General features: G+C 33.9%; 1 protein-coding gene across 1 annotated transcript in view; it reads right to left on the reverse strand.

Moving 5' to 3' along the window:
• MFSD14A (major facilitator superfamily domain containing 14A) overlaps nucleotides 1-23,108 on the reverse strand; it is a 39,368-nt gene that overhangs the window by 5,548 nt on the left and 10,712 nt on the right. Inside the window, exons 3-9 of the mRNA XM_051993259.1 lie at nucleotides 12,288-12,350; nucleotides 11,292-11,419; nucleotides 9,987-10,101; nucleotides 4,839-5,057; nucleotides 4,188-4,301; nucleotides 3,325-3,396; nucleotides 438-550 (exon numbers count right to left, since the gene is read on the reverse strand). Coding sequence (XP_051849219.1) covers nucleotides 438-550; nucleotides 3,325-3,396; nucleotides 4,188-4,301; nucleotides 4,839-5,057; nucleotides 9,987-10,101; nucleotides 11,292-11,419; nucleotides 12,288-12,350 — 824 coding nt within the window. The remainder of the gene's footprint in view (nucleotides 1-437; nucleotides 551-3,324; nucleotides 3,397-4,187; nucleotides 4,302-4,838; nucleotides 5,058-9,986; nucleotides 10,102-11,291; nucleotides 11,420-12,287; nucleotides 12,351-23,108) is intronic.

The raw sequence follows: 23,108 nt of genomic DNA on the forward strand, positions 1-23,108 counted from the left end.
CCAAAACAACTGGACTTTGTCTCACTCATTCCTGGTTTGCCACCAGTAAAGAACACTGGGGTTAATCAATTCTTTTTTTCTAAACAGAAAAAAAAAATGATCAATAAAACTAACTTTCAGGTCTTGTTGTTAAGGGATTTTGTAAAAACAGACTAATAGAGAGTTTTTGGGCTTTTTTAAGCTGATTTGCAAACTAAGCTAAGTACTATTTAGGGTCCAAAGGAGCCAGTGGTCTTAAAGTGAGACTGAAGGTTCAGCTAATTATCTGTGAAATAGGAACTTTCTATTCTTCAAACTGGTTCTATAGAAAAATCAAGGTAAAAAATGTTGTGCCCATTTGGAGATAAAATAACATTTAGAAAGAAATATTGAAAAAGTTTCCATTTTAGAGAAAATATACTAACAACAAAATCTAAAATGAAAATTCATATACATACCAAGGCTCTGAACCGAAGCCGTACCATGCCAGCTGCAATATTTGAAATCCTAGACCCAGTAAGATGGTATTCTTGTTTCCAATTGACCTCATAAGTAAACTCAATACTATAGTCTGAGAGGATTAAAGAAAAAAAACTTTTTAGATAAAGCTGCTGAATAATTTTTATCATCATTTTATCTTTGATTTGCATTTCTAACAACAATTGCAAGGATTTATCTTGAAATTTTTGAAATGCAGAGATAGGGAAGAAAGTTTACTGTTTTTAATTGTTAAGGATTCAAAGGAAAGCTGAACAATTATGGGTTTCAGATTTGCTATGCTATCGCATAGATTATTGTCCACTGCCCCCTAAGTCAAGACTCAAATCTACATAGTCTACTGAATAAAAAGCTGGCCTGGAGAAGTGGAGGTTAAAAAAAAAAAACCTGCATTAAAATAATGGAAAATGGCTCAATATATACTGAAATAGCCACATAAAATGCAAGGTCACAATTTTGTAATTTTTAACTTTTTTTTTTCCCCCTGAGGCAACTGGAGTTAAGTGACTTGCCCAGGGTCACACAGCTAGGAAGTGTTAAGTGTTTAAGGCCAAATTTGAAGGTCCTCCTGACTGCAGGGCTGGTGTTCTATCCATTGTGCCACCTAGCTGTTCTAATTTTTAACTATTTTAATCAGAGATTTTACTATACATTTTAAAGTTAAATTGCAAAATGAATATTTGTAATAACTTTATGCTGTAAAACTTTACATGATATAAAGCACTTTAACATGTTATAATAATTCCAAGAAGTAGAACAGGCAGGAAATGTTCTTAACTGAAAAATGGGGGAAAAAAAGATTTCATATATGTTGATAGGATTTAGAAGTGATTAAGGCCTTACAGTCTCTCTTCCTTTACTGAAGAGGAAGCTTGGGCCCAGGTCATAAAAAGAATGTCTTCCAACTTATTTACTGTTCCTCTATCACACCAGGTATTCTTAACAAAAGAAGAACATTGAAAACCTGAACACATCCAGGTAAGCAACTGGGATAATTAAAGTATTGTAAAGTATGGAAGCCCACAATCTGCCAAAGAAAATAGATACATCTAACTCAAGGAGAAAAGCTGGAGAGGAAATAGGGATGGGAGTAAGGGGTAGGTGGACAATTACTTACAGGTACAAAAAGACAGAATGAGTAATAAGGGGAGAGGTTAATGATCCTAAATCAAAGGCTGCTTCTATCACTTAATATTAGTCACTTAATCTAACTGGAGCTCAGTTTGCTGCTCTGTAAAATGGAGAGGATTGATCAGGTGGTAATTCCCATCCTTTGAGCTAGAAATCCCCAGAGTAATCAATTACTGCAAGATGCCTGTGAACTCAAAAATAAACACATCAATAGTAGATAGGAGTTGAAATGGATAAAAGTATAGAATTTGGTATCAGGAAGAATCCAGGTTATATCCTGCTATCTATGTGACCTAGTCAAGTTACATAACCTTTCTCTATTTTCTCATCTGTAAAATAAAGATGAGAACATTGCTTTCACATGGTAGTTGTGCATAATGACCAAAGTGCTTCATAAACCTCAAAGAGCTAAATAAATGCTATTATTCTGCATCAACTGAATAGAAATGTCATTTTATTGTATGTATACACACACACACACACACACACACATATATACATATAAAATACGTAGATGCTACTATCATTAATCAAATGCAAATTAATTCAGAAACAGTACTGAATTCATAGAAGCCTTAATATGTGTTTTCTAAACAATATATACTAATATTAAGTGCTATTAAAAAGGTTCTCTTATTTAAATCTTATCAAGTCTAAAGTCTATGAGTTTAAACCACAAAAAAGCAGAGTCTGCTCAATGAGGAAAAGACTTTCTAACAACCTGAAACATTTACAAGTAGAAAACATTGGCTAAGATAATGAGTTCATCCATTTGTGTTCTATTTATCAGCTATGCTATAGGAGGACTCCATTCCTATAAATGCACAAGGGTAGAGATGAGCTCTGAGGTTCCTGACAACTTGCAACTTTCTTAGGAGCCAAAATAAGAACTGTCATTTTTCAACTGGTCACTAGGATTAAATTTTAAATTTGACTATTCCTGTTAACTACAGGCATCCAGGTAAGACACTAAATTGTAGGACTTTGAATTTTTAATTTCAATCAATAAATGCAAAACCTTATTCAAGTAAAATTAAAGCTAACAAAGCAAGACATATTCTACTACAGTTGAACTGTTATTTGAATTCAAGAGGAAGAACACCATAAAAGTCTACATTCCTTGTCCTGAGATTTTATTTTCCTTTTCAATGATAGAGGAAACACTGACAGAAATATATTGTCCACTTCTAGATCAGGTCGGTTAACTGAATGAACAAAATTACCACATAATTCTGCTTTTCTCTATTATATGCATGTGTTATATGCCCCATAAGAATCACTTAATGACATTTATTGTCTGTAATTTTAAGAAAACCCAAGGGGGCTTTTCAAACTCAATTACCTTGCTTTTTAAAAGAATCTTTTCCCCTTTCTCCAACCATTTTGGGCAATTTAAAAATAGTATCTTTTAAAACAAAAAAAATTCCTTTAAACAAGTAGTTAAAATATTTTTTCCCTAGAAGGTTGGCAATATAGCCATTCCCTTGGTGATCAAGAATCATATTGTAGAGCTGGATGGTCCAATCCCCTTATTTTACAGATGAAGAAACTGGATCAGAGAGACTAAGTAACTTAAATACAGATCTCCCTGACTCCATTCACACTAATCCTCACTACCTTTGACACAATTAGTGTTTTAGCATCTTGCTGCTGGATAGTTCAAAAAGCATAACATCTGAGGGTCAATTTGAAGTTTCATTTGAAAGTAAGACTCACCTGTGCAATAATGGAAAGAATCCCAAGGACAGCTATAAAGGCTGCAACACTTTCAGGTGAAAATCTCATTATCTAGAGTTTTAAAAAGCTTATATTAATAGATTTAAAAAATAGTACAGCATAGTATGTAGCATAAGAAATACTATATTGTAGAAGAAACTGCTAAAATAGTGTCTAGCACATAGTAGTCATTCAATAAAATGTTTTTTGAGCTGAAAGAATATCTTATAGGTCTGAAATAATCAATACACTTTCTAATAATGCCTAATTAAATAAGTAATAATTTCTTTGAGAAATTCAGGCTTAGTGGATACCAGTAATATATTATAGGATATGGAGAAAACATGTGTAAATTACTTCAAAAGAGGAACTTTAGGTCAATTTTACCTAACAAGTAAAGATAAATATCCTGCTATATAAAGCTAGAATTCTCCATTTAAACTCTATAAAAGACAAAACATTTTTTTATTCTTATCTAGATATCTCTCAAATATCTGATACTAGTTACAAAGGAACGACAAGTATATATAAAGGGTTTACTATATCAAATAACACCAAAGAAAGGGCACAGATGGAAGGAGGCCCATGAAAACCCAAATCCTTCTGGAAAAATTTACTAACATCTTTACAGATAGAAGACTGCATCTCCATTTTGCAAAAGGAAACATGAAAAATGATCAAACAGTATTAGCTAGACAAAATTCTATCTATAAAAACTAGTACTGCTATTGTAACTAAAAGCAACTCCACAGCAGGGAAGAAATGCATCCCTCTGGAAAATAACTCTTTGGTAGTGATTAAATATCAAATATTTATGGTCACACAAAGAAGAAAATACCATTTTGGCAAAATTGACTATTTACCTGTCTGAGATATAGAAAGAAGCTGGAATATTGGCCTGCCTCCGGTAGGTAAGAGAGAAACACTGTTATGCAAATTAGCAGCACTACAGGATCTTGGCCCACTTTCTTTAAGGACTAGAACAAGAAAGAGACAACTATAAGATCTTAAACCAAAAGTAATCAGTTAATCGCAATATGTAATAATGATGAGATTTAGCAGAATTTTTTTTTTTTACAAAAATGTACTTCAGTGCATCTGGTAATTCTGTATATTCTTAGCTTTATTATCTAGATAAGTATATTTTTTAAAACAAAAATAATACTGATGACAAATAAGAGCTAAAAGAATTAGAGCTTGCGGGTATCCTCAAGCTGTTAGGAAAAAATTATGAAGTCCTCCAGCATGTTAGGTAAATACTTTTTGGTAAAATTATAGTAGACAAGAGCCACAGAAGATAAGCAGACATGAATAAGGATGCAATCTACATGGCTTAAGGAAACTACCAAATCAGTGGGATCACAGATGTGTCTGACTAGTTGAATAATAAATAATTACTCAGTTGGGCAACCTCAGAATTTTTTTAAAAAACACATTAAATCTATGCAATTCACCATTTTGGGGAGGAGGAGGGCCAAGAGGAGGAAATATAAATAATTTTATAAGTAACTTACTGCAAAAGGATCTGCCTGTTCCCAAGAAATGGGTGCTCCCCAAGATGCTGGCCTCATCTTTTCTGGCAATGATTCTGGCACAGCAACAAGAATAAAACAGATATCTAGCAAAGCTATGGCTGTAGCGAGGACCACCACTAAGCTGTCCCCATATGCTCGTCCAAGGTAGGCACCAATCGCAGGACTAGTTACTAAACTTGCAGCAAAAGTTGCTGAAACCTGAAAGAAATAAAGAGCAAATCTGAGGAAGCCTCACATAGGAAAGATAGGAGAAACATAACCTGTTAAATGTACACTACCAGATAAAATATTGTATTACTTTAAAAAAAAAAAGTCTGCTTTTGTGAACATGTTTTAAAAAGCACCTCATTTTTAATTTCTCTAAAAATAGGTAATACAGAGAATAATGTTGGACCTGGAATTAAGAAAACGGCAAATCTAACTTTGGATATTTGAACATATTATGATTTTTTTCTTAAGATTCTTTTTAACATTATCTCATATTATCTGGGGATAAGGAGAGGAAAGGCTTGGGATTATGACATTTTGGACATTTCTCTTTGGGCCAGAAATTCATAAATCTCTCTGAATCTTAGGTTACTAAAGATAATCTACCAAATTAACAAATTTACAGCTTTCATCAATGGAGGAAGAGAGATTCCACAGATCCTTGATCTTGTGATATATTTTACTACGAAGCCAAACATAGAACTATGAAAACCAGCTGACATGAAACAGGGTTTTAAAAGTATACTAAGTCTCCCTAATCCTTTTTTCATCGCCTCTTTAGGATACATATTACAAAATATCTTTGTCATAAGTCTGATCTGAATGAGAATCTCTCACATCTACCTCATTGTCTTTACAAATATAACTACTAATGTCTTTTAGTCCCTCTTTACCTCTTTTTTGTATTAATTGTTCTTCCTCCTCCAAACATCTCCTTTCTTTAATGTATTCTCAATATAGTTCCCTTTTAAAAACCTTTCAAAAACATAGGCTTTTTCTCTATCTTCATTCTCCTTAACCTTTCTATAGCCTTTGGCATGGTGGATCACTTCCCCTTGATAGTTTTTTCTCTCTAGATTTTCAGCACATAACTCTTTCCTGTTCTTCTACCTATTTGATGGTTTTTTCTCTTTCTTCTTTGCTGGATTCTCTTCTAGAGGACATAGGTGTTTCTCAGCCCTACTTATCTTTCTATACTACTTCTATTGGGTGATCTCCTCAGCTCCCTTTTTTGCCCCATTTGAAGTCTACTGACCTCAAATCTTGCATCTCCAACAAGCATATTAAATTCAACATGCCCCAAACCAAACTCAGTAACTTCCCTCACCCCCAAAACCTTCCTGCCATTTTCTTTCCCTATTACTGTAAAAGGGCCCTATCATCCTCCAAATGATGGCTCAAAATCTAGAAGTCATCCAGATTTCTCACCTTCCATATCTAATCTGTTACCATGGTTTGTTGATTTCACCTTTGTATCATCCTGAATATACTCCTCTCACCTGACATTACCATCATCCACTTTTAAAAGTCAGACAGTCTTATGAATTTTATGAATGGTTCCTCAAAGTAAAAGCTTTGACCTAGATGGTGGTTATTTGCCTTTTTTTCCTCTTTAAAATGTGATGTACATTGTTCCAAGGAGCTTTCTAAAACTCTTAATCTTTAAAGAGAAGGAGCTGACTTGCATTTGTAGAAGGATTGTCTTCACTGTGGAATCCCTATGTCAATGAAATCATAAGTCCAGTTCCTATCCATGCCAATAAAGAGGATACATATACTCTGTAATATTTCCAGCTTAAATTTTGCAGTTCTTGAAATGTACTGTTTTCTTTCTTAAATGAAAAGGCAAACCTATGGGTATGATCTGAAGCAAGAAAAAATTTGATTTGGGTTTATTAATCAAGTTCATTTAGAAATGTTAATAAACTGAAAATATGAGGATTTTGAAGAGAAAGGCACAGATCAAATCAGATGAAATTTCACTTTTATGCTATTGACTTGTTAGAACACAGACTGGCATTGAGAATCAAACAACAGGGTCCATGACCTAGGCATAAAGAACGAGATTATAAATAAATTAGAGGAACATAGGATAGTTTATCTTGTGGAGGAGAAAGAAATTTGTGACCAAAGATGAACTAGAGACCATTACTGATCACAAAATAGAAAATTTTGATTATATCAAATTTAAAAGTCTTTGTACAAACAGAACGAATGCAAACAAGATTAGAAGGGAAGCAACAAACTGGGAAAACATCTTTACAGTTAGAGGTTCTGATAAAAGCCTCATTTCCAAAATATATAGAGAACTGACCCTAATTTATAAGAAACCAAGCCATTCTCCATTTGATAAATGGTCAAAGGATATGAACAGACAATTTTCAGATGATGAAATTGAAACTATTACCACTCACATGAAAGAGTGTTCCAAATCACTATTGATCAGAGAAATGCAAATTAAGACAACTCTGAGATACCACTACACACCTGTCAGATTGGCTAAGATGACAGGAAAAAATAATGATGAATGTTGGAGGGGATGCGGGAAAACTGGGACACTGATGCATTGTTGGTGGAGTTGTGAACGAACCCAACCATTCTGGAGAGCAATCTGGAATTATGCCCAAAAAGTTATCAAAATGTGTATACCCTTTGATCCAGGAGTGTTTCTATTGGGCTTATACCCCAAAGAAATACTAAAGAAGGGAAAGGAACCTGTATGTGCCAAAATGTTTGTAGCAGCCCTGTTTGTAGTGGCTAGAAACTGGAAAATGAATGGATGCCCATCAATTGGAGAATGGCTGGGTAAATTGTGGTATATGAATGTTATGGAATATTATTGTTCTGTAAGGAATGACCTGCAGGATGAATACAGAGAGGCTTGGAGAGACCTACATGAATTGATGCTAAGTGAAATGAGCAGAACCAGGAGATCATTATACACTTCGACAACGATATTGTATGAGGATGTATTCTGATGGAAGTGGATTTCTTTGACAAAGAGACCTGAGTTTCAATGGATAAATGATGGACAGAAACAGCTACACCCAAAGAAAGAACACTGGGAAACGAATATGAACTATTTGCATTTTTGATTTTCTTCCCGAGTTATTTCTACCTTCTGAATCCAATTCTCCCTGTGCAACAAGAGAACTGTTCGGTTCTGCAAACATATATTGTATCTAGGATATACTGCAACATATCTAACATATACAGGACTGCTTGCCATCTTGGGGAGGGGGTGGAGGGGAAAAATCGAAACATAAGCGAGTGCAAGGGATAATGTTGTAAAAAATTACCCTGGCATGGATTATGTCAATATAAAGTTATTATTAAATAAAATAAAATTTAAAAAAAAAAAAGAAAAAAAAGAGAATCAAACAACAGAATGATGCTTACAATGTTTACAAAATGAAAATAGGCATTAATAATGTTAGGCTTGCATTCTCCAATTGATAAATGGTCAAAGAATATGAACAGACAATTTTCAGATGCAGAAATTGAAACTATTTGTAGCCACATGAAAAGGTGTTCCAAATCACTTATTGATCAGAGTTGTCTTAATTTCCATTTCGCTGAGATACCACTACACACCTGTCATATTGGCTAAGATGACAGGAAAAGATAATGACAAAAGTTGGAGGGAATGTGGGAAAACTGGGACACTAATGCATTGTTTGTGGAGTTATGAACAGATCCAACCACTCTGGAGAGCAATTTGAAACTGCTCAAAAAGTTATCAAACTAGGAAGTGGCTATCTTCGGCAATGAGAGGATCCAATTCAGTTCCAGTTGAGTAGTGATGAACAAAACCAGCTATACCCAGAGAAAGAACACTCTGAAATGTGCTTGCATTTTTGTTTTTCTTCCCAGGTTATTTTTGTCTTTCTAAATCAGATTTTTCTTGTGCAACAAGAGAACTGTATAAATATGTATAAATATATTGTATTTAAGATATACTTTAACATGTTTAACATGTTAAACTGTCTGCCATCTAGGGGAGGGCATGGAGGGAAGGAATGAAAAAGTTGGAACAGAAGTAATTGCAAGAGTCAATGTTGAAAAATTACCCATGCATATGTTCTGTCAATAAAAAGCTATTAAAAAAAAAAAGTTGTCAAACTGTGCATACCCTTTGATTCAGCAGTGTTTCTACTGGGCTTATATCCCAAAGAGATCTTCAAGAAGGGAAAAGGACTCATATGTGCAAAAATGTTTATGACAGCCCTTTTTGTAGTAGCAAGAAACTGGAAACTGAATGGATGCTCATCAGTTGTGGAATGGCTGAATAAATTATGGTATATGATACTATTGTTCTGTAAGAAATGACCAGCAGGATGATTTCAGAAAGGCTTGGAGAGACTTACATGAACTGATGCTGAGTGAAATGAGCAGAACCAGGAGATCGTTATACACAGTAACAACAAGACTAGATGATCAATTCTGATATAAATGGCTCTCTTCAACAGTGAGATGACTCAAACCAGTTCCAACTGTACAGTGATGAAGAGAGCCATCTACACCCACAGAGAGAACCGTGGGAACAGAGTGTGGAACACAACATAGCATTCTCACTTTCTCTGTTGTTATTTGCTTGCATTGTGTTTTCTTTCTCAGTTTTTCTTTTTCTTCCTTTTTGATCTGATTTTTCTTGTGCAGCAAGATAACTGTATATGTATTGGATCTAACATGTATTTCAACATATTTAACAGGTATTGGACTACCTGCCAGCTAGGGAGGGAGTAGAGGGAAGGAGAGGAAAATTTGCAACAAAAGATTATGCAAGGGTCAATGTTGGAAAAATTACCTATGCATATGTTTTGTAAATAAAAAGCTTTAATTAAAAAAAAAGTAAGGCTTGTTTACTTTCTTTGGTAACTTTCAGAGATGAGCAGGTTCAAAAATTACTTCCAAGAATTTCTAAGTTTTATTTGCTGATTTCTCATTTTCCTCTCCCTTATGAAATTCAAAGTACAATAAATTATCACTTGGAAAGCTTGAAAAAAATAAAATAAAATAAAATGTGAAGTAATAGTTCAAGGCCAATTAGTAGTAAGATAGGGTTGCTTCTGCAGTATATTGTATAATGCTTGAAGAAAAAGGACATCTTTCATGGATATTAGTAAATAATACACCTACCAGCCCATAAGCCATGCTTCTTTCATGTTCTTGAGTTATATCTGCTACATATGCAAATACCACCGAGAAAGTTACAGCAAAAACGCCAGAAACTGAGATAACAGCAAAGTACCACCTAGAAGTAGATAACCAACAGGTTAGGACAAATAAAATTTTCCTCCAAAAGCTCTACAAGTGATTCAGAGTAAAGATGGTAGAATTCAAATAATAAATATCTTATTACAGCTACTTACTAATTTAATCCTGCTTCCAAAAATTTAACTTTCATAAATGGCTCATAAAAAAAAAAAGAGCTAAAGCCCACTTGACAAAAAGAAACCTGAATTAATGAGATGACTATTTCATAAGATACTAGGATGAACTACTGATGATCTTTTTATAACCCTTAAAACATTTATTTTAAAAAAAGAGCTTCTTCACTCTTTACCATATTTGCCACTTCATCTAACAATGCTAAGTAACATGCTACCCAACATTTATTTTGTAACTACATAATGCTATTCAACAAGTTACCTTTTACTTTCTCAATTATGCCTAAACCAACAGAATTAGAAGAAATCTGTTAGGATAGAATTCCTGAGTAAAACAGGAAGACATTAAAATTACCAAAGAGCATTCTGAAAGGATTAAAAAAAAAAAAACTCCAAATAACTAAACTTTTAACTTTATTAAACATAGCTGTTCCACTGTCAACTAGGGATAATAATAAGGAACTACATTTTAAGAAATTCCTATTATAACACTGATGTTTCCAGTTTTAAAAGATTCCTGTATAGATGCACTATAATAATAAAACTTTCAAAGTAGTCATTCCACTTAAAAGGCTTTTTCTTGTCTGTCTCTGTACACTTCCAGAGAATTTTACTTTCTACTTCAAAGGTAGGTCCACTTCACATTTATGATTAGTTCAGGATGAGATACCCACTGAAGTTTCAATTTCCAATAACTTAAACATCACCTGTGCTACAATATGCAAAGTTTCAGTGAAGTGAAAAATCAAAGGATCAGAGGACACCTAACTTAGGATTTGCCAAGTAGTAGTAAGCTTAGATAAACCACTTAAACTCTTTAGACCTAATTCTCTTCATCTATAGAATGGATGTATTGAAGATCATGTAACATGAGATCATGTCCAGTTTTAAATTTCATCGATTCATGGCCTGATTACTATACCTTCTCAAAGTCTTTTTATAAATATCAATGGCAAGTTTATGCTAGAAAGAAAAATCTAACCTCACAGATTTAAAAATATGAGAGAGAGAAGAGAAAGTCATATTTAGCTTGTAAAACTTTATCTTTACTTACCAAGGGCTGATCTTCATTAATGGAATTGGTGCACATGTGAAAAATACTGTTAGCAGCAAGAAGGATTTTCGACCCCAAACATCAGAAAGAGCACCAATAAGAGGGGCACTGAGGAATGACAATAATCCCTAAAACAATTTTTTAAAATGAATTTTCACAAATTCATATAGTCATCTTATATAAAAAATATTATGCCATACATAATGTAAATAATTAATAATATCACATCCAATTTGACAAGTTTACAGTTACTGTCTTCCAGAAAAACATTATATTTCATGAACACATTTGAAACAACATATTGAAACTTCTATATTATTAAGACTAAGAAAAAAAATCAAAGCTTTTGATTTTGAAATACAACTTTATAAAGATAAGTGAACACAATTTCCATTTTCTATCAAAATGCTGGAAGAAAGGAAATAGTTCACACAATAACAACATAAAATCATCTGAAAGACTTAAGAGAGTCAACCAAACAAAAATATCTAGCTGAATTCTTGGTCATTAAAGATTATCACTCTGATCAATTCTATGCAAAATGTCACATTAAAAGATGTTACTGCACTTTATATTTCTAAGTGACTATCAAATTTAACCTAGAAGAATAAAGAGTGTGCATCATTGTTAAATCTTTGCAATACAAAGATCAACAGCAAAGATCATAGAATTCTTTTTGTTTCTACTTCTATATTCTTAATCTCTTTATTTTAAAAAAATCTCTGGAAAATTGCTTACAAATAAAAAATTCAGTATTCTTCATTAAATGGCAAATTTCAAAAGTGAATATGCTGCAAGAGGAATTATATTATCTGTTATAAAAACTATACTATAGATACAAAAAATATACTCTATAAGAAATTATACAATTCACCAAATACCAGTTTGCTACAAAAAAATTAAGAAAAATAAAGTAATATTTAAAATTGCTATTACACTGCTTATAACTCTTTGTGTGAACTTGTGTTTATATGAATAAAAAAATATCAATCTTACTTTTACTCCTTGAATGAGGCCATTCATTAGAAATGTATGTTTGGGGAAGGTTTCATGTAATACCTAGAAAACATTAACATTTTATTATTACAAACACCATTAAAAGTTATATCATGGAGTAGATAGGTAGTATAGTGGATAGAACACCACATTGGAGTCACGAAGACTTGAATTCAAGTCCAGCCTCAAACACTAGACACATAATAGCTACATGACCCTGAGGAAGCAAGTCACTTAACTCAATTTCCTTGCCTAAAAAAAAAAAAAGTTATGCCATGGAATTCACATAAAAAAAATTTTTACATTAAAAGAAAAACCATGTAATAAAAAATGTGAAAATGTATATGAAAATATATAATTCCAGTTCCTGGAGGGAAGGAACTTGTTTTATTTACTTTTCTATCTTCCTTTGCACTGAAGCAGTATCTAATATAAATTTGTATCCACACAATCTCCATGAATGATTTATTGCAGAGCATTAGTAAATTTATTACATAACCATTTATTTAATTGAAAACTAATAAACCCTGCTCAAGTGGTACCTTAGACAGTAATCTTTTTCAGATACAAGTTCAAGCACCTATCCAGGACAAAGAATTTTACTTTTTATGTTTATTAATATATTTATTTATAAATATATCGACTTCCCTGATAAAATGTGAGCTCTAGATGGTTTCATTTGTCTTTGTAGCCCTACTACCTTGCACAGTGCCTAGAACGTCATAATAGATGCTCGATAAGTGCTTGGTGATTGTCAATTTATAAAAGACAATAAGCTAAACTGAAGGAGACATTCAGTATCCTGCTAATTTTTCCATGGTTTTTTTTTTTTCACATTCCTCATATTTTTCTAACTTACTCTCCATTTTTTTAATGTGCCAAAATGTAATTCCCCTAATTTTCAGACACACCCGTAGCTTTTAGTTTTACTACAAATAATTCTGCTATGTAATTTTTAAAAAGTTTTTATTTAGATTTTTAATTATATTCATCAAGACATATTCCCAATAATGGACTTGAGTCAACTGCTAGTTCCATTCTCTAAAAAGATTACCATTTACAATTCCACCAATATTGGATGTAAATGGATTCTAAGCTCACTATGAATCACCCAAGAATATAAGACAGGAGACAAAAAAAGAAAGTAGGTTGTTCAAAATCATGGAGGAGCCTGGCTTAATGCATTTTCTGGATGTTGGGAGTACTATAATTATCTGTTATAAGCATCACACTTCGAACAGATGTCAGTATGATGGAAAAGCAAAGAACAATCCAGAATAGCAAAGGTGCTTATGATCACATCACACTCTTCTCAGTCTCTTTTGCTGGATCTTTACCTACGAGTATGCTCACTAACTGTGTTTCCCCTAAATATCTGACGCGGGCCATCTTCTCTTCTTTCCCTGTGTCAGAGTAACTGAGAGTTCATAGGCTCCCGAAGGAGTCTATGGCTAGATTTCCTAGAGTCTGTAAATTTCAATGGGGAAAAAAAATTATATCTTTATTTTTCATTAACCTCTCAATACCCTCAATTATTTAAAAACATTATTTTGAGGAGGCCACAGGTTTCACTAGGCTGCCAAAGGGTTTCATGATACAAAAAAGATTAAGAAATGGCTATATATTTAGTTACCTTATTAGATTCTATAGGTTTAATTATCACCTCCATGCAGACTCTTTGAAGATCTATATGTATCCAATCCTAGGCTTTCTTTTTGGTTCCAACATCACCAAATGCCTTGTGGACATCTTGAACTGAATGTCCCATAGATATCTCAAATTCATTACAGACAAAATAGAATTCAGTATCTTTTTTCCAACACCCCTCCCCCCTTCCCATTTAATATAGGGGTACAATTATCCTTCATCAGACAGATTCACAGCCCTGGTTGTCATTCTCAGCTCCTAACTAACCCCCATCCCACCTGTACAATCTGTTGTCAGATCTTGGCATTTCTAGCCTCACCACACCTCTTTTACATATTCTCTTTCTTCAACCCAGAGTCATATCCCCAGAGGGGTGCTTATACATGTCCTCAAGCTAGAACCATCTCCTTGCCTTGGGCACAGTCTCTCTGTACTCAGTCCTCCATGCAGTTTTCTATAATGCTGGTCTAACCATATAGTCCCCCTCTCTCCTGGCCCTCCATTCAATAAATTTAGAGGCTCCCTGTTACATTTAGGGTCAAATGTAAAATGCTATTTGGATTTTAAAGTACTTCACAACCAGACCCCTTCTCCTTTCCATGAACTTTAGAATCCAACAAGGACCTGCTTCTTGCTACTAACAAACATCCCCATCTTCCAACTGCCTTTTACTGGCAGTTCCAGACACCTACAATAGTCTCCCTCTTTGCCTCCACTTTCTAAATTCTTTGCCCTCCTTTAAGACTCCACACAAATCCCATCTTTGCAAAAGGCCTGTCCTAAGTTCACTCATAATTACTGCTTTCCCCGAGATTCTCTCTCTCTCTCTCTCTCTCTCTCTCACACACACACACACACACACACACACACACACACACACACACACACACGTCAGTGTAGGACCCCTTCTATGTATATATATATGTATTAATCTAAATATCTCTTCTCTGCATTTTTTTGCATGTTAGCTCCCCCATCACAATAAGAATTCTTTGGTATTTTGCCTTTCTTTGTATCCCAAGAACTTATTGAGCAGTGTCTGACATAAATTCTTAATAAATGCTTAATGACTATTGGAATTGAAGGTTGATTGAATATTGAAAATTTTAATATTAATACATAACTGTCAAGTATTTGAAGGTTTATCATATATGAAAGGGGTTAGACATAGTCAACTTGGACTAATAGTTAATTAAGAACTAAATTGCAGAATGGCATATTTCAATCAATTTGCCTATGATGTAAGTGCCTATGATGTACCAAGGCTTCAGAGCAGGAAAGAAAATGGTGTTTCCATCTTCATAAAGCAATAGCCCAACTTATTAAAAAAAAATATGACTTCTACCCTACACATGAAAGGGGGATTGGATTTGTTTTGCTTGGCCCCAATTGTAGAGCTAAAAGCAATAGATAGATGTAAAAAGCTAAGTTTGAAGTTGTTATATGAAAAAATTCCATAATAATCTTATCTATCAAAAAATAGAATATGCTATCTCAAAAAGTAATGTTTATCCTTTTGGGAGGGGGAAGAGGAAAAAATGTCATTTGTCAATATACTGTACAAGTTTTTTTCCCCTTATGCAGATAATAAGTGTTCTCTTAAGGTTCCTTCCAATTCAGATTCTTAATCTACTTAGAGCATTTTACATTAAGATATTTTAGCAATAAACACAAATGTTTCTTTAATATCTTTTATCCAAAAGAAGTATAAAACATCTTCAGTTTAAAAAAAAAAATAGCCTAATCAATGCAAAAATATTTTAATATGAGAAGTCTTAAAAATGGAATCATAGATCAGCTCAAATTAAATATTCTATTAGAAATATTATGCTTTGATAAATGTGTAAATATGTGTAGAAGAATTGGACGTGTTCAATATATTGGATTACTTGATGTCTACGGGAGGGAGAAAAATTTGGAACACAAGGTTTTGCAAGGGTGAATGTTGAAAACAATCTTTGCATGTATTTTGAAAATAAAAGCTATTATTAATGGGGAAAAATATTAATGCTTAACTTTTATTTTTCTTATATGAACACAGAAGAATGAAAAGTAGCCTCACATACTAAACAGAGCTGAATTTGGAGCCAGAAGACTAGAGTTCAAAAATCTCTAACACTTATTAGCAATGTTATCAGGGTAAGTCATGGTATTTCTGAGCTTCACAAAATTTCCTGTTTTACAGATTAATCGGTGATGTCAACAAAGTCAGTCTGCAATCAGAGTCCTTTAATTATACAGAATGTATACAGAATAATCATGTAGATAAATAATTGACAATTACAACAGTTCCAACCTTATCTAATTCAAATGAGTCTGAAATAATAAAAAGCAGGAAATAGAAAAATTCAAATACTACCTTAAATTATGACTACCTTAAATCACTCCACAAACATTTATTAAGTAATTGCTATTTATCAAGCACTATAGTTCAGTGCTGGAGATAAAAAGAAAGGTGAAAACTATCTTTACAATGAAGAAATTTTTATTATCATGGGGGAGACAAGTAAATAACTAGGCACAATAAAACCCATAAACAGAATAAATGGAAAGTAATCTTTTATTTAAAAAAAATTTTTTTTGAGAATTTAAACACCAAAAGCCAAGGAACATCTCCATATACATAGAAAAAAGGACTGTATATGAAACTGAATCTTAAAAAGTACATAATATATTTCTTTCAGAAATATACTGCTTTTCTGTGCTTCCTTCTGAACTTTTCTTTTTGTTCAGTTAAAAAATGGTTCAATGATCCCCTATTTCTTGTATCTCTTTTTGTTCACCTCGCATCATCTAATGACCCTTCCCAAACAAAAACTGGAAAAAAAAACAAACTTGTAAAAAAAAAAAATTTAAACAAAAGGAGTTACTGTTCTCAGAGGGACATGATTAATAATTTCACTGATCAAGAGTCTTCAGCCTTAAATTCTTTTTCTTTACAACATTAGCCTTGTATAAAATGTTCCTCCTGGTTCTGATCCTTCACCCTGCATCACTTCCCAGGATACTCTGAACTCATCTTTTTTTTTGCTTCTTATAATACAATAATATTCCCTTACATTTGTGCGACAATTTATTCTGCTAGTCCTCAATTTAGGATCACTCCCCCCCACTCTTAAATTTCTAGTACCTTTTTTTCATTTCCCTTTCAAGACAAGGAAGTTTATTCTGTCTACAACTATTCTGTTAGTCAACTAGCAATTAGTAAGTACCTACTATATGCCAGATTCCATGCAAAGCACTGGAGACATAAAAAAAAAAAAAAAAAAAAAGCACTGTCCCTACTGTCACAGTCTAATGGGGGTGTGCTGTGGTGTTCATCTTTTATTTTGAAAGTGATGTTGGGGTGAATTAATGATGGCTGACAACTTGAACACGAATTGGATTTAAGAAAGGCAGAGTTGCACCAAGTTGTCAGTCTCACCCTCTCTTACACCGCCATTTAATTCCAGTGACAAGACAAAAATCCACACTAGATGAGCTGGGATGCACTGGATTCAAGCAGCTTCTTTGATATCTGACCAGGCTCTAAGTGCACCACAGTGCCAACAGGTTTGAGGCCTGTTCAGTTACTTTCAACTTAGTCATCTCTTAAGCCATTGGTGAAATGAAAAGGTGAACATCAGAAAACCAGGACTTTAACTTCAAGGGCCAAGTATATTTTTGCATGCTAATTAACGCCCTTGGTTTTTCTTAAAGCATCCATCACTTGTTTCAAATTGAAGTTAAAACATTTCTACCCCAAGCTGTTTGTATACATGTATTCAACCTTCCTTGTTGTTTCCAATGAATGAGATTCATGTCATGTTCATTTCATTTTCCATGTTTGTATATTCCTTTGAAATATCTCAATTAAGAGAAATAGCAAATTTTACCCTCTTCCTTGTTCTTGAAAAATCAGTATTATTGTTTTTATACCCTCATTTTCTTAAATTCCTCAGAAGAGAATCAATCCACTCCACATTTTCTGTTTTTCCACATTCTGTTTTTCTTCTTTAACTCCATCTTTTGAAGACATTTAAGCTATGAAGGGATATTGTATAAAGTCAATTGCAAATGCTGTATTGTGTTTCCATTTCAAAGTTCCTGAAAATTTCTGGTCTTTTCAACAAAAAATGCTTGAAAGCCTTCTCTTGCATTAAAAATCTGTTTTTTACTGTAGGATAACAGTTTTGCAGGTTAAACTATTCTTGATATATCTATATTAATTCTACCTTTTGAAATACTGTACAAAGTTTCTTATTTATAGTAAAGCTGCCAGATCTTGTGTGATGATGGTTCCTTAGTAGCTGAATTCTTTTTTTCCAGATGGTTTCACTATTTTTTTCTTTTGACATGGAAACTCTGGATTTGGCTAACATCACTGGAGTTTCCCTTTTCAAATGGTGACTGATGAAAGCTTTCTGTCTTCACTTTGCTTCTAGCTCGCAGTTTTCATTTATCATTTCTTAAAATACAATGTTCAAGATTTTTATTTTAATCACAAGTTTGGAGAACTCCATGATTCTAAAATAATCTCTTCTTGATTTGTTCTTTTTGAGTCAGTTTTTTAAAAAATAAGACATTTTTTCTATTTTAAAATTTTATTTTATTCTAATTTTTATTTATTATTTTTTGGGTTTTTTTGCCTGAACTCTGTCCTTGGGGGAGTATTGTAATATTTATTGCTGCATCATGCAGATACTGATTTGCATGCATGCAAATATGATGTATGTTCTTGGCTAAGCTAATACTTTACTAATAATCACTAACTTATTTTACTTATAAAATTAATTTAATTACCATTATCTTTACTAAATTACTTATTTTCCCTATATTTCTTTTCTTAAGCATTCATATTTATCTATTTATTCCTATCTTCTAGATATTTATGAATTCCTTATAGAAAACCCATTTTCCTTAGAATCTCTGTATCTCCAAAATAAATTTTCTCTTTCCATTCAATTTTTAAGCTCCTCTAAATTTACAATTTTTTAAAATATTTTGGCAATGACTTTTTTTTGACTTAATTCTTCATCTTTATTTTCTGAACTGGGGCTTTGTGCCAAAACCAGGCTCTGCCCCTTACTGCACAGTATGATAGTGCCTATAAGTATAAGCCTTAGGTCACCTGGGCTGACTTCTCTGTCCCAGGATTAAGCCCCTTAGAATTTTTAAGGTTTAGAACACTGGATGGATATATTATATAAATATTATATATAATATATCCATCCAGTGTTCTAAACCTTAAAAATTCTAAGGGGGCTTATATGTATATATAAAATATATCCATCCAGTGCCATTTGCTCCAGAGTGGCCACAATCAGGAGCCAGGACTGGTCAGGACTGGCCCCCGCCCCTCGCTGGGGCTCAGCCTTCTGCCAGGGAGGAAGTGACTCTCCTAGCAGGGTTAATGGCAGATCCAGGTCTCGGCTCCAGCTTTTCCCACTCTTTCACTGAGCTCCCTGCCCTTCCCCCTGCACCCCTCGGCCCTGGCCGTCATCCCAGAATGGGGAGGGGGGGATCAGCCATTACCTGCCGCCGCCCCCCCATACTTCACAGCCCTTCCAGCTTTACACCTCTGATCCTAACGTGGCCCAGTCTGTCCACCACCTGCCGAGACGGTCCCTTCTACTTCCTGGACTTCTGAGTCCAAAAGGAAGGCATCTGCCATTAGAGGAATATCGGTCTCCTATAGCCCGTCTCCTCCGGCCCAGCTCTCCCACTTCCGGTCCCTAGCAGCTAACCAGGGAGATGGTGGATTCTGAGTTTTTCACTGGGAGGCAAAGCAAAAGACCTAGATCCAAGACACCGCACCGGCAACACTGCTCAAGGGTCTTTGGAAGAGCCCTGTAATCCAAGCGCAGGTTCCTGGGCATAGAAAGGGAGTGACTGCCTGGAGATCTCACCCTGAGAGAGCACAAGCTCCTTGCACAGTCCTTCATTTTTACTTAACACTTCTGCGCACAATAAGCCCTTAATAGAGGCTTTGATTGGCTGATTGCTCACAATCTCACAATTGCATATATATATATATAAAGTAAATCAAAACAAATTTTCACATTGGCCATGTCCAAAAAGATATGTGTCTCATTCTATATTCTGAGTCCTCAGGAGGTAACAACTGTTTTATTCATCATTAGTAATCTGGAATCCTTATTGGTCATCATACTGAAAACAGCACAATAGTATTCCATCATATTTACATTCCGTAACTTGCTCGTTCAATCTCCAAATTATGGAAATGTCTCAGATTCCCATCTTTTGCCACCACAAAAACAGGTATATTTTTGTACCTACTGAGAACTAATCTGTCTCCCTCTAATTCCATTTTATTTCCCTATTTCCCTCCTGACTGGTGTGTGTGTCTGTATGGTGGTGATAGTGGTGTGTAGAAATAAGCATTCACATAGTACTCATTATGTACCAGGCACTGGGGTAAAGTGCTATATGAACATTACCTCATTGTTCCTCAAAATCCTGTTGTTATTAACCTCATTTTAAAGTTGAGGAAACTGAGGCAAACAGAGAAGCGATTTAAGGGCCAACAACTAAGTGCCTGAGGTCAAAGTTGAACTCAAGCCTTTCTGACTCCATTTGTTCATGTCTACTCATGGATCCTGCCTGTGAAGTAATTCTCCCTAACCTTCCTCTGCCCACTAACTTCTAAGTATATTACTTCCCTTCTTTCTATTCTTTCCTTAAAATCATCAGGACATAAAAGAACTATTTCCAAGCTTTGAATCCCAGTCTAATTTAACTCCTCTTGTGAATCCTGATGGTGAAAGGACTTTACCTTCTAAAAAATTTCCAGCCCCTCTTAATTTCAAAGCTTTCTCTCCTGTTTATGCTGTATATAGCTTGCTCTCTATATATTTATAAACATATTAGGCTTATCTCTCCCCTTAGATTATAAGCTCCTTGAGATCAGGAATTGCCTTTTGCTTCTTTTTGCATTCCAGAACTAAGCACAGCGCCTAGTACAAGAGATACTTAGTAAATGTTTGCTAACAAGATTATATGAAGATCATGGCTCTCTTCAACAATGAGATGATTGAGTCCAATTCCAATAGACTTGTGATGAAGAGAGCTATCTACATCCCAAGAGAGGACTGTGGGAACTGAGTGTGGATCACAACATAGCATTTTCACACTTTTTGTTGTTGTTTACTTGCATTTTGGTTTTTTCCCTCACTTTTTTCTTTATGATCTGCTTTTTCTTGTGCAACACAATAATTATATAAATATGTATAGATATATTGGATTTAGCATTTTTTTAAACATGTTTAGCAGATTGGATTGCTTGCCATATAGGGAGGAGGTGGGGGGAAATTTGGAACACAAGGTTTTGCAAGAGTCAATGTTGAAAAAATTATCCATGCATATGTTTTAAAAATAAAAAGCTTTAATAAAGAAAAAAGTTTGCTAAATTTAGTTTCCTCACTTTTCAATGTAAGCAGTTTATCCTTCCCAACATATTTTTATTTCATTAACTATTTCTCAATCACATGTAAATTATTTTTTGAAACTTAAAATTTTTTTAAATGTTAATTTTCTTCATCTTTCCTTCCCCTTTCCTTGAGAAGACAAGTAATTTAAAATAGATTATACATATGAAGTCATGTAAAACTTATTTTCATATTATCCACGTTAAGCAATTATTTGTTGTTTGGTCCTTTTTATGTTTCTCTTTCCTCTTGTGTTTGAAATTTGAAGTTTCTCCATAGCTCTGGTATTTTCCTTAGAAGTCCTAAATTTCATTAAGTTTATTTTTCCCTTTTCCCCCTCATTTTTCCCATTTTTCCCTTCCATATTATATTAAGTTTTGCTGGTTAAGTTTTATTCTTTGCTGTAAGCACACATCCTTTGCCTTCTGGAACATTATATTCTAATTTTTCTGTTCCTTATTAGTATGGGGGCTGCTAAAACCATGTGTAATCTTGTCTGTAGCTCCTCAGAACTTGAATTCTTTCTTTCTGGATGGCAATAAGATGTTTTCCTTTTGACTATAAGGTCTAGATTTTGATTATGATGCTCCAGAGTTTTCATCTTAGGTTTCTTTCAGGACCTAACTTATGGATTCTTTATATTTCCATTTTGACCTCTGGTTCTAAGGGACTTATGAAATTTTGTTTCATGATTTCTTGAAATTTCTCGGGCTCTTTTTATTTTATTTATTTTTGGGGGGTTACTGTGATAGTCTAACAATATCTTAACTTTTTTCACTTCAATTCGTTTTTCAAGTTAATTGCTTTTGTGATAAGAAACCTTACATTTTCTTCCCCTCCCCCCAGTCTTTTGACTTTAGTATTTCTTTTTGACTCATGAATTCATTAGCTTCATTCTAATTTTCAAGGAGTTTGTTGCTTGGCAAGCTCTTATGCTAAGCCATTAAGTCCCTTTCCAATACTGTCTGCTATAGCTCTTATTTCTTCCAATTTTCCCACCTCAAGTGCTCTCATTATATCCATAAAATTATTTTAAACTCTTTAAAAAAAGCCTCTTCCTTCATTTCATTCAAGAATAGTTAACTAAATTTGTGGCCAACCTTTGAGATGTTTTCTTTTTCTAGTCTTTTGCATTTGTATCTTGAGCATCTCTGGCAAATAGTCCTTTTTTTTTTTTAAATAACTTTTTATTTACAAAACATATGCATGGCTAATTTTTCAGCATTGACCCTTGCAAAACCTTCTGTTCCAAATTTTCCCTGCCTCTCCTTCATCCCTCTCCTAGATGGCAGGTAGTTCAATACATATTAAATGTGATAAAGTATATGTTAAATCCAATATATGTATACATATTTACAGTTATCTTGCTACATAAGAAAAATCTTATCTAGAAAGAAGAAAAAAGTCTGATAAGGAAAATAAAAATGCAAGCAAATAATAACAAAAAGAATGAAAATGCTATGTTGTGGTCCACACTCATTTCCCATAGTTCTCTCTCTAGGTGTAGATAACTCTCTTCATTACTGAACAATTGCACCTGGTTTGAATCATCTCATTGTTGAAGAGAGCCACTTCCATCAGAATTGATCATCATACAGTCTTGTGGCCGTGTACAATGATCTCCTGGTTCTGCTTAGCTCCTGGTTAGCATCAGTTCATGTAAGTCTCTCCAGCCCTCTCTAAAATCATCCTGCTGGTCATTTCTTACAGAACAACAATACTCCATAACATTCATATATGGGGTCCT

Source organism: Antechinus flavipes, chromosome 4 (assembly GCF_016432865.1).
Source record: "Antechinus flavipes isolate AdamAnt ecotype Samford, QLD, Australia chromosome 4, AdamAnt_v2, whole genome shotgun sequence".
NCBI classification, from domain to species: Eukaryota; Metazoa; Chordata; class Mammalia; order Dasyuromorphia; family Dasyuridae; genus Antechinus; species Antechinus flavipes.